At 48.5% G+C, this 11,453-nt stretch overlaps 1 protein-coding gene across 1 annotated transcript in view; it reads right to left on the reverse strand.

Moving 5' to 3' along the window:
* Positions 1-516: 516 nt before the first annotated feature.
* ILDR1 (immunoglobulin like domain containing receptor 1) overlaps positions 517-11,453 on the reverse strand; it is a 24,861-nt gene continuing 13,924 nt past the window's right edge. The window contains exons 3-8 of the mRNA XM_018568746.1: positions 10,249-10,398; positions 5,462-5,581; positions 5,226-5,372; positions 3,814-3,945; positions 2,041-2,828; positions 517-597 (exon numbers count right to left, since the gene is read on the reverse strand). Coding sequence (XP_018424248.1) covers positions 556-597; positions 2,041-2,828; positions 3,814-3,945; positions 5,226-5,372; positions 5,462-5,581; positions 10,249-10,398 — 1,379 coding nt within the window. The 3' untranslated portion in view covers positions 517-555. The remainder of the gene's footprint in view (positions 598-2,040; positions 2,829-3,813; positions 3,946-5,225; positions 5,373-5,461; positions 5,582-10,248; positions 10,399-11,453) is intronic.

Consider the following 11,453-nt stretch of genomic DNA (forward strand, 5'->3'; position numbering starts at 1 on the left):
TCCTGTCCTGGAGGAGATGCAACAGGAAGTAAAAGGAAATCTCACCAAAGGTGTATGGAATTCTAATGGTTGTGTGTCCCCATTGGAGGATTTTTCTTTTCCTCAGCTCTTGCACTCTGGGGACAACTCAACGTTTTTGGCCTCTCCCCGACCTTCTGTCCTGGTGACACTGGACTCCGGTACAGACAGAAGGTGAATCTTCCCAGACAAAAGGCCTAACCCTTCCACATCCAAACTAAAGAAATACAATTGCCATTGGAAACATTTTAACAATCCCACAATGTGAACAAAACGGAGGGAGCGGATGGAGCAACGATGAGGTCCAAAGTGCATTCCCTTACAGCAGCCAATCGGGTCGGCTATACTGAAGACGGATCAGTCAGATTGGTTCTGATTGGTTGCTACAGGCGATGACACTGATCACAAATCACTTTTCCATAGAGATTGCCCCAGGTGGATTTTTGCTGTGCTCATGGCCGACTTTTTCTTGCAGGGTTTTGTGAAATCTCCTTTTCTTAGTTCAGCACTGACTCCTTTCCTGGTGACCACATCCTCCTAAATCATCATACTTCTTCCGCTTCTGGAACTGGCCCGGTCCTGAAAGACAGAAAATGGTTCATCTCCATGGCCTCATTCACACACATACAGTATATGCATCAGGGCTCCAATCACGTGAAACGGCTGGGGATTCCTGCGGGAGGAACCTACAGTTTCTTGCGGCAAGAATGCCGGGTGTGCCCCGTTCAGATGCGGCTCCTATACCCACTGAAGTGACAGCGGCAGGGTGACAGCGGCCGCATCTGTCAGCGGCAGTTCTCATGTAATCATACATGGAACAATTACCTGTAGATTAGGATAGAAAATTGTCCTTGGACACAGACAGATTGCATCAGGTTGCCGACAGCCTGTCAATCACTTGAACGGGCACAGTAGCCGCATCTGTTAGACCCACCTGGAATTCCTGCCACAAGAATCCGTAGGTCCTTCCCGCAGGAATCCCCGGCCGCAGCCTAAAGCCCCGCGTGACTGCAGCCTTAGAGGATAGCTATAAATGCATAAAAACCATAGCGGTATGCCCCTTTAAACTGAGCGCTGAAACGACTGGTGCATGCTACCAAAGCAACGCACAAGGAAAATATGTCTCCAGCACACGTCTTGCGGCTGCTTGGCGCCCGAGAAAGTGGAACAAAATATTTCAGTACATCTCTGCAATACCTGCGCATCGCCCCATGTTTTGTCTCTGCGAGTTCAGAGAAATACCCGGTGATCTTTCAGAAATCCAGTGAGCTCATAACTTCCTGTAGTGAGCCGACAACGCTGCCTCTGCTGCACTGAAATCCCAATTGGTGTTGTCAGCCCTACCCAGTTCTCTCCTGCTCGGCTAGTGTACATCTCCTCGCTATGTTATGGAGATGTGGAAGGGAGGGGGGAGTGTTCTGTAGAAATAGGATCGTTTTTTTTTGTCTTGTTAGAGACCAACTCTGAAGTAAGTTTTTATTTCTTAAAAAAGGTTCCCCAGATGCTGTACAATTAAAAAAAAAAAAAGGTATCTCTGGTTGTAATACTCACCTTAAATCAGAGCTGTCCCCCGCAATACTTCTTCTTCACCACAAGATGCCCTCAGTCTTCCAGGCTGAATGACACCCAGGGTAGCTTAACCTGTGTGCAGGGCGTCATGACCCCACCCCTGAGTGAAAAGTCGCCATGGTGCCCCTTTAACAGTGTTCCAGAGAGTGGAATTGACGTCATCACTCGTGCTACTCTTTGTATCAGTCAACCACCGGGAGAAGAGTTAAAGAGGACCCTGCAGTGTCATGTGACCAGCCTGAAGACCTTGTAAAAGGTGAATATTAAAAAGAAAAAGTATGAAAAACTGCTAGTGGGGGTCACAAGGGGGGTGGATTTGGGGAGTCTGGAGTTTGTCTTATGTAAGTATGCAAGCCATCAGCTCCCATATACCTACCTATCCTTACAGATTCCCATTGAGGACCCACATAATTCTACCAATTCGGGGAAACGTTCCAATTTTGGCAAACTCACCGACTGTCTCTCTGCAGCCGCTCGCTGTTTTTTGCTTTTCCCTGTGGCAACGTCCAGAGATTTGTAGCTGGGAGGTTTTTCCTCCGGCCAGTCATAGGACTGCGGGCGTCTTTCCCTCCTGCCGCGGGCGTACTGGCTTTCTTCATCCGAACTCCAGGAATTGCGTCTGTAGGGGGGTGAATGACTCCTCCTTCGCCTCGAGAATCGGTCAGGACTGCCTCTCCTTGACCTCTCCGGAGACCTTCTGCGATCGGAGCTTTGGTTGGAATGCCCACGGGGGTCATCATAAGCAGAGTCGTCGATAGGATTGGCACGGTCAGATCGGCGGGGAGGCGAGGGGTCTCGTCTTGTGCGGCCGTCATTTTGTTGCCCTCTCCGGTAGCCATGGGACCGGTCGCTTCTCTGCCTGTCGTCTCTCCAGTCGCTCTCGTTGGGGTAGGAGTCTTCCTGGGGTCCGTTCCTCCTCCTGTCTCGGTCGCTCTCTAAGGCGTCCCATGAGTGGTGCCTGCGGTGTTGGTTGGAGTTACTGTTTCGATGAGAGCTGACGATATGTTCAACGATTGGAGGAAGCTGGATCACCCTGCGATCTACTTCGCGGACCCCAACTTCGCCCAGGGAAGATAACATGCTGGGGTGGTGGCTGGCCCCACTGTAGTGAGGGCCCGATGACAGCGGCTGGGCTGTATTAAAGTTTTTGAGCTCTTTCTCCAAATAGTCGAGAACTTTGTTATTGGAGGGTGGGTAGCTTGGCTGTCTGGCCATCGGAATGCTCCCCTGAAGTGAGAGATCTACAAAGGAAGAAAAAAGCAAATCCCATCTAAATCATTTTCCTTTGAAAGCTCTCTCTGTGATTGGCTTGGAATCTGAAGGAAGTATGCAGGGTACAGGAGAGGAACGTGGAGGGTATAACAGTGGGCAGTGTGTGCAGGAGAGGAACGTGGAGGGTATAACAGTGGGCAGTGTGTGCAGGAGAGGAGTGTGGAGGGTACAACATATGGCTGTGTGTGCAGGAGAAGAGTGTGGAGGATATGAGAGCAGGCAGTGTATGTGTAAGTGCAAAAGGTTTGACAGCGGGCATTATGTACAAGAGAGGAATGTGGAGCTTATGACAGCAGACAGTATGTGCAGGAGAGGAGTGTGGAGGGTATGACAGTGGGCAGTATGTGCAGAAAAGAAGTGCAGAGGGTATCATGGTGGGCTGTATGCGCAGGACAGGAGAGCAGAGGGTATAATGGTGGGCAGTATGTGCAGGAGAGGAGTGCGGAGGGTATGACAGGGGGCAGTATGTACAGGAGAGGAGTGCGGAGGATATGACAGGGGGCAGTATGTACAGGAGAGGAGTGTGGAGGGTATGACAGGGGGCAGTATGTACAGGAGAGGAGTGCAGAGGATATGAAAGGGGGCAGTATGTGCAGGAGAAGAGTGCAGAGGGTATAATTGTGGGCAGTATGTGCAGGAAGGAGTGCAGAGGGTATAATGGTGGGCAGTATATGCAGGAGAAGAGTGCAGAAGGTATAATGGTGGGCAGTATGTGCAGGAGAAGAGTGCAGAGGGTATAACGGTGGGCAGTATGTGCAGGAGAGGAGTGCAGAGGGTATAATGGTGGGCAGTAGGTGCAGGAGAAGAGTGCAGAGGGTATAATGGTGGGCAGTATATGCTGGACAGGTGTACGGAGGGTACAATGGTGGGAAGGACAGGAGTATGGTGGGTATAACGGGGATGCAGGCCGTGTGTACAGGATTATGGAGGCATGCGGTCTCTCTGTGCTCTCACCTTTCTGAAGTAAGGGGTTGAGCTGATAAGAAGAGTGCTGAGAATTGCGGTCGGCTCCGGCATAGAAAGGTTTCTCCATCATCCAGGGGACGGGGCCTTGCATCTGCTTCATGTACCGATGGCGTGCAATGGCTGCAGGAGAAACACAGAACTTTATACAGAGAAGGCGGCCACTTGTAATACCCTCAGGTGGTCGCATCAGAGTGCGGACAGTGATTCCTCTTCTCACTGTACCAATCACATTCTTGTTTTCATTGTGCAGTGATTCTGGTTGGTTGTTGAGGGCAGCAGGAACAGATTAGCCTTCAAGCATGAAAGGTGACAAGAGTCTGGAACATGCGCCATTTACAAAGGAGCACCAGGCACAGTAAAATAACTAAAAATCTGATATAATCTCAGAACTGGAAATGAATATTTCAGAGAGAATATCTCAGAGATCCGAGGATAGAGTCCGGAGATCTCAGGATTTCGGGATAATATCTCAGAGATCCGAGTATAGAGTCCGGAGATCTCAGGATTCCAGGATAATATCTCAGAGATCAGAGTATAGAGTCCGGAGATCTCAGGATTCCAGGATATTATCTCAGAGATCCGAGTATAGAGTCCAGAGATCTCAGGATCCCGGGATAATATCCCAGAGATCAGAGTATAGAGTCCGGAGATCTCAGGATTCCGGGATATTATCTCAGAGATCCGAGTATAGAGTGCGGAGATCTCAGGATTCCGGGATAATATCTCAGAGATCCGAGTATAGAGTCCGGAGATCTCAGGATTCCAGGATATTATCTCAGAGATCCGAGTATAGAGTCCAGAGATCTCAGGATCCCGGGATAATATCTCAGAGATCCGAGTATAGAGTGCGGAGATCTCAGGATTCCGGGATAATATCTCAGAGATCAGAGTATAGAGTGCGGAGATCTCAGGATTCCGGGATAATATCTCAGAGATCAGAGTATAGAGTTTAGAGATCTCAGGATTTCGGGATATTATCTCAGAGAGCCGAGTATAGAGTCCGGAGATCTCAGGATTCCGGGATAATATATCTCAGGTTTTGTTCTTTTTCCTTGGCCCATAAGCTCCTCTGTAGCCACACACTCAATGTCAGGGATTTGGGATTGGTCACCATCAGAACATACGAGACACATTTGTCCACTTTTTGAATTGTAGGTATCAATTTTAAGAGAAAATGGCATGCAGCTGAGCCTGAGGAAATGCCCCCTCTAACCTGCAGTTAGACTGATATCATCTCAGCCTAGGTAAAGTCACTGGAGTGGAGCCCAAGGGTGGCTTTTCAATGATGACCAATATTTTTGAGAAATGATACAGCTGCTCTACATTGTGACATGTCCGGAATCTATTCCTGCAGACATACAAAATTACAGAGTGGTCCACCTAAAAAGAAAAGGCCGTACCTTCCTCTGGACAGCAGCATTTGGTAGGGCAGCAGGGACATTGGACGTAACAGCAGCAGCAGTGGGGGCAGCACTGACACCAGCATATGGAAACGAAGAGGATGAGAAGAAGTCCTCCCATGACGATGAACATCACCGTCAGCCAATCTGTGCAGGACGAAGAGACGCAATGTTACACCCAGGAACGAGGACATTTCCCATGCTGGTGTGGGAGGGTTGGCCCCCATTGTACTTACGTAGAACAATCAGCTTCACTTCCTTATCGGGGTCCCCAGCCGTGTCCCCCTGGGCCTCCACTGTGCAATAATAAACCCCGTGGTCCCACCACATCACCTCGCTGATGACCAGGTCGGCTTCTACGGACAAAGAAAAGAGAAGACTGGTTAAGGAGCTGCAGGCGGGGGCTCCAATGATAGATGACTGTTCAGGAACTCACCCAGGAAGGGTCTGAAACTCAAACTGTCTGAGTTTTACAACCTCAACCAATCAGATTCAAAGCTACATTAGAAACAGACTCTTGGAGGATGAAGGAGCAGACCACCACTAGGCCACCCGACCACCTTATCCCATCAGAAGGCCGTCATAAGATACAACTGTCCATCTGTCTGCTAGACACCTGCACATTCCGCTATACAATGATATCAGTATTTGTTTTTTCCAAAAAGTTTTTTTTTTTCCCCCAAAAGTTTTTTGTTTGTTTTTGATATCATTGGAACGGGAAGTGCATCTCCAGCTCACACACTTTTTAGTTTTAGTTTTGGATAAGGTAAGGAAAAGTTAAAAACCCTGATTGGGGAGATTTCCCTTTGCTTTCCGTCCTGTAGACACAACAGGAAGTGAGAGGAACTCTCTACTAAGTTACAGGAAATGCTTTCTTGGTTGTCATGGCAACAAGTATCCCCACTGGAGGCTTTCCTTCTCTTTTCCTGTTCTGGTGACAACTGAAAATTTTGGATTTTCCCATCATGGCGGTGATCACCGGGACAAACAGAGAGGGTGAATGTCTCCAGCAGGGACACAGGCAGCCAAAAAAACTAGACGGGGGTGGGGGGTACTTTTGGCTTTAGATACACAAAGGGCTTCTTTTATAAAAGGGAGATTCACCCTCTCTATTTGATCTGGTGAATGTTATCACTGAAAGTGAAAGGAAATCCCAAATTCTGGGCTGTCACCAGAGAAGGAATAGATGGGAAATCTTCCAATGGGGACAGTTCTGGTGACCCCATTGACCACCAGGAATTTCACTCACGTTGTTGGGAGGGAAATATCTCCAACACAGACACAGGAATATTTTTTTTTTTGTATGGGCTATGTGGTATTGGATATGTGGTATAGCCTATGTGGTATGGGCTATAGTCTATGTGGTATGGGCTATAGTATATGTGGTACGGGCTATAGTCTATGTGGTACGGGCTATAGTCTATGTGGTACGGGCTATAGTCTATGTGGCATGGGCTATAGTCTATGTGGCATGGGCTATAGTCTATGTGGTACGGGCTATAGTCTATGTGTCATGGGCTATGTGGCCATATAAGGTCAATGATGTCATCACAATCATCCCACCCCTTTGTTTACATGCATCTGCGGTGGGGAATGCCTGTACTGCGATTGAATGGAAGGAGGTGCCCATGGCACTTCCTTATTTGGAGGACTGAACCAGGTCCAAACACTGGTCAGCGCTATTGAGGAGGAATCTGGTGACATAAATACCAGAGACAGAAGTGATTTCGGATGAACCCCCAAGGAGACAGCCAACAATAACATTGACAGAACACAAGGTGGCAGCGTTGACTGTAATAATGATACACAACCACAAGGTGGCAGTATTTTCTGTAATACATACACACAAACACTAGGTGGCAGCATTGAATAATACTGCAGTTATACAACTTTCACCCAAGATTCATGCATTTTCTAATTGAATCCTGTGTGAATCCTATTTCAAAGTTGTGTTAATCTTATTAAAACATTTACAAACAGTCCCCTACGTCTGCATAGAAGACCATACTTGATTATTGCATATTGCCTTCACATTGACTTTAAATGAGAAACACGCTGCAACGGGTATAATGTACTTTTAATGAGCACAGAGTTTAAAGCAGAACTCCGGGGAAGAATTTTCTTCACACTTGCAGTGCGGCTCCCCCTTCACTGCAAGGATTAACTACACGCTTCCATTCAATCTTGGACAACGCGCCCGCTGTGGGCTCGACATACTCAGGACGCATCCCTGCAGCCACAGATAAGGCCGTGCGGCCTGCGCTTAATAAAACCGCTGGTGAGACAACTAAGTAGAAAATTGTCAGGGATCCCCAGCGTGACAAATGGCGCTTCATCCGATCCTCGAGGCGCGGACGCGTCGGGCTCCAGTAAACCAGCCTGAGATGCATCGAGCAAAGAAATCTACTTACATTACATCTGGCTGCTAAGATGTAAAAGTGCGCTGTGCGGCGTGATGTGACGGCGGCCTGTGAGCACGTCTCATCAATCTCCACTGAGGATAAAGAGGAGAACGCACAGACACTCTGCATCCCGCTGCATCCGACAATCACACCGACCACGCCTGAAAAGGTCCAGGTACTACTTTGGGCCATTTTGTTGCGCGTTTCCATTGGCATACAGCCAAGTAGCCTTCGGAAACGCGCAACTTTTTTACCGCAAATCACGGTAAAAAACCGTGCGACAGACGCGCATATGCAATATGCCTAGGTGTGAACAAGACCTTACAGTTTAGACAGGAAGTTGGTGTATCTGCAGCACATATATCATGAGATTGTGACATCATCACAGGTAACATTGTATCGTTGTGCTCAACCCAAAGTACATTTTACTTCCATATTCTGATTATCGGATTTCCCGTCCAGATTTGTACATACGCCCAATTCTCACAATCCGGGAATACCATTCGCGTTGCTGCTTATGAGGATCGCAACGCATTTTAACCCCCAGGCAGATATAAAGGACACAGCTCTGTATCCGAATAGACAAATCAAAAGCGCCAAATGGAATCATCAACGGAAAAATGCATGTAAGGGATTACTGGGGGCGCTGCCCTACTTCAGCCAAGGGAACTGGAACACTGTGATAAGAAAAGAGAAGGGCGCCCCCCCTGGTGCAGATTGTTTTTAATATTGAAAAGTAGCATAACAGAGTAGAATCATACTCACAATGGTGGACCAAACCAGAGCATTCAACAAAAACGTACAGGACATCAGTGAGAAGCTACACAGTCAGCCTGTGTGCCAGCACCGAATGCCTGCGTTAACGCGTTTCCGGGGTCATGCCCCCCTTCCCCCGTTCTGAGGGAGGGGGCACAATCTGCACTAGGGTGGGCGCCCTTCTCTTTTGTTTTGTCACAGCTCTGTATCCATTCAGAGATAATGAAATGTGTTTTTTTTTAAAGGTGATCATCTGAATGTGGACTTGCTATCAATCATTTACAACCCCCTATACAGCTCAGATTGGAGGAGAGAAAAGCAGCACAATGGGCCAATTAGTTGTGCTGCAGTGCTAACAAGGAGCACACTTTACATGCATCTGCGGTGGGGAATGCCTGTACTGCGATTGAATGGAAGGAGGTGCCCATGGCACTTCCTTATTTGGAGGACTGAACCAGGTCCAAACACTGGTCAGCGCTATTGAGGAGGAATCTGGTGACATAAATACCAGAGACAGAAGTGATTTCGGATGAACCCCCAAGGAGACAGCCAACAATAACATTGACAGATGTTATAACAAAGTCTATTTGTTATATATAACAAGCATAGAAATCCAGATGGACATCAGCCGCATGAGCCACAAACCACGCTATCCATACTTCCCTGCCAGACAAGGCTGCACTGTTAGACAGTATTTGAGTATAAAAGACACATTTCCATCAAGTTCAACCTTTGTGTGTCTGTGCGTACTGTGTGGCAGAGCTGTGTAAATCTCTGGCCTGTATGGACAGAGATACAGATCTTTGGCAGGTCGCACAGCTCCCATATGTGTATTTGATCTGTTTGTCTGGAGTTCAGCTTTAAGCCGGCTGCAGTTGTTAGTGCTGAAGGGTCTCAACTCTTTATTACTGATTTCTTCTAATTTCTTATCAAAAGTTCGGCTCCTCCCCCTTACCCCCTCTAAAAAGAAGGGAAGGGTTCAAACCGCTGTCAGCATTTTTTTTTTATGCCTGGGCCCCCACTGCGGAGATATCCTGTCACTTCCTGTCCCGGTGACCAGTGTCTAGCAGAACAGGAAGTGAGAGTACATCTAACTAATAGAGACACAGACAGCAGTCCACAACGAACAGATGTTCTAACTCAGGGGTGAGCAGCTTTGGTCCTCCAGCTGTTGTAGAACTACAACTCCCATTAAGCATTGCAAGACTCAGAGCCACAGGCCTGACTCCCGGAGAGGCAGAGGCACGATGGGATATGCCGTTAAAGCAGAGCTGGAGGGCCGGAGTTGCCCACCCCTGTTCTGCAGGAAGGAGAAGTGGTCACATGCTCCCAAATACCCGGAAGTACCAGGAATCTTCAAGGGCTTTGCCAGGCTACCGGAGAACGCCGATGTTCTATCGATAGTCCAAACTTATCGAGTTGTGGGACCGCATGACTTCCGGTTGCCTTAGAAGTACGACTTTTGGGCAAGAAATTTGTTCTGCACGAGCGTCATCCGCGGCATTGCCCTATAGACATGCACCAAAGCAATAAAGTAATAAAATGAAGTGGGATCTGAGTAAGCCAGCACGTTATTAATCTCATGCGCCCCACTCAATATGGCCGCCGCTTGAGTGGGGCAAGTCAGATTAATAACGTGCTGGATTACTCAGATCCCACTTCATTTTATTACTTCATTGCTTTGGTGTATGTGTATACGGCAATGCCGCGGATGGCGCTCGTGCAGAAGACGTTTTGTGTGCAAACTTCGTAGTTCTAAGGAAACTGGAAGTCATGCGGTCCCACAACTCGATAAGTTCGAACTTTCGATCGATCACCGACAATGGGCGCAGTGCCAGGTTTACTTTCAGCATGGCTACACTTACTATTCTGGATGGTGATCTTGCGCTGGCGGTAATCCATGCCCAGCACCGGCTCGTTCTGCCCGCGCCTCTGGATAACGATGCGCACTTCCCTCTGGTTATCGTTGCAGTCATTGGACGGATCTTGCTTCATGGAAAGAGATGCCTGGTACGCTGCAGAAAAAGAGAAGACGGCATTCAAGGGGGTCACGGGTGGTCATTACAATCCCAGTGATCTTTATGTTGTATCTACAATGACTGACACTCGGGTCTACTTGCTGGGTGAATCATTCTGACATGCGTCCTGTGCAGACGGCACCACTTGTGATACATTCCTTCATTAAAATGTCGGCACAAACAAATCTATGAGAGGCCTGCTGATAAACTAGGTGGGCGGAGCTGCAGCTTCCTGACCCCCTTTTATCAGCTTTGTTTTTCATCTACAAAAGAGAAGTCAGGTGAAAAGTCGGGACGCAGACCTTCAGAGAGGACGGAGTAAGCAAAACTCGTGTAAAAAGCAGAGTGCAAGAGTGCGACTGCTCCGATCTATCAGACGGCTGGTGACAACATGAAAGCCGGGGGCCAGTGGTGTGTGTCTCCATGTGACAGAATCATGGATAGGAGAGAAAGGGAAAGGAGGGGAAAAAAGAGAAAGAAGTGGGAGAGGTATTGAAGGGAGAGGGGATGCAGGGAAAGGTGAAAGGGATATTGCAGGGAGAGGGGGTGCAGGGAAATGTGGGAGAGGTATTGCAGGGAGAGGGGGTGCAGGGAAAGGTGAAAGGGATATTGCAGAGAGAGGTAGTGCAGGGAAAGGTAAAAGGGATACTGCAGAGAGAGGGGGTGCAGGGAAATGTGGGAGAGGTATTGCAGGGAGAGGGGGTGCAGGGAAAGGTGAAAGGGATATTGCAGAGAGAGGTAGTGCAGGGAAAGGTAAAAGGGATACTGCAGAGAGAGGGGGTGCAGGGAAATGTGGGAGAGGTATTGCAGGGAGAGGGGGTGCAGGGAAAGGTGAAAGGGATACTGCAGAGAGAGGTAGTGCAGGGCGAGGGGGTGGAGGGAAAGGTGGAAGAAGTATTGCAGGGAGAGGGGGTGCAGGAAATGTGGGAGAGGTATTGCAGGGAGAGGGGGTGCAGGGAAAGGTGAAAGGGATATTGCAGAGAGAGGTAGTGCAGGGAAAGGTGAAAGGGATATTGCAGAGAGAGGGGGTGCAGGGAAAGGTGAAAGGGATA

Source organism: Nanorana parkeri, unplaced genomic scaffold, assembly GCF_000935625.1.
Source record: "Nanorana parkeri isolate BGI_ZX_2015 unplaced genomic scaffold, ASM93562v1 scaffold1239, whole genome shotgun sequence".
NCBI classification, from domain to species: domain Eukaryota; kingdom Metazoa; phylum Chordata; class Amphibia; order Anura; family Dicroglossidae; genus Nanorana; species Nanorana parkeri.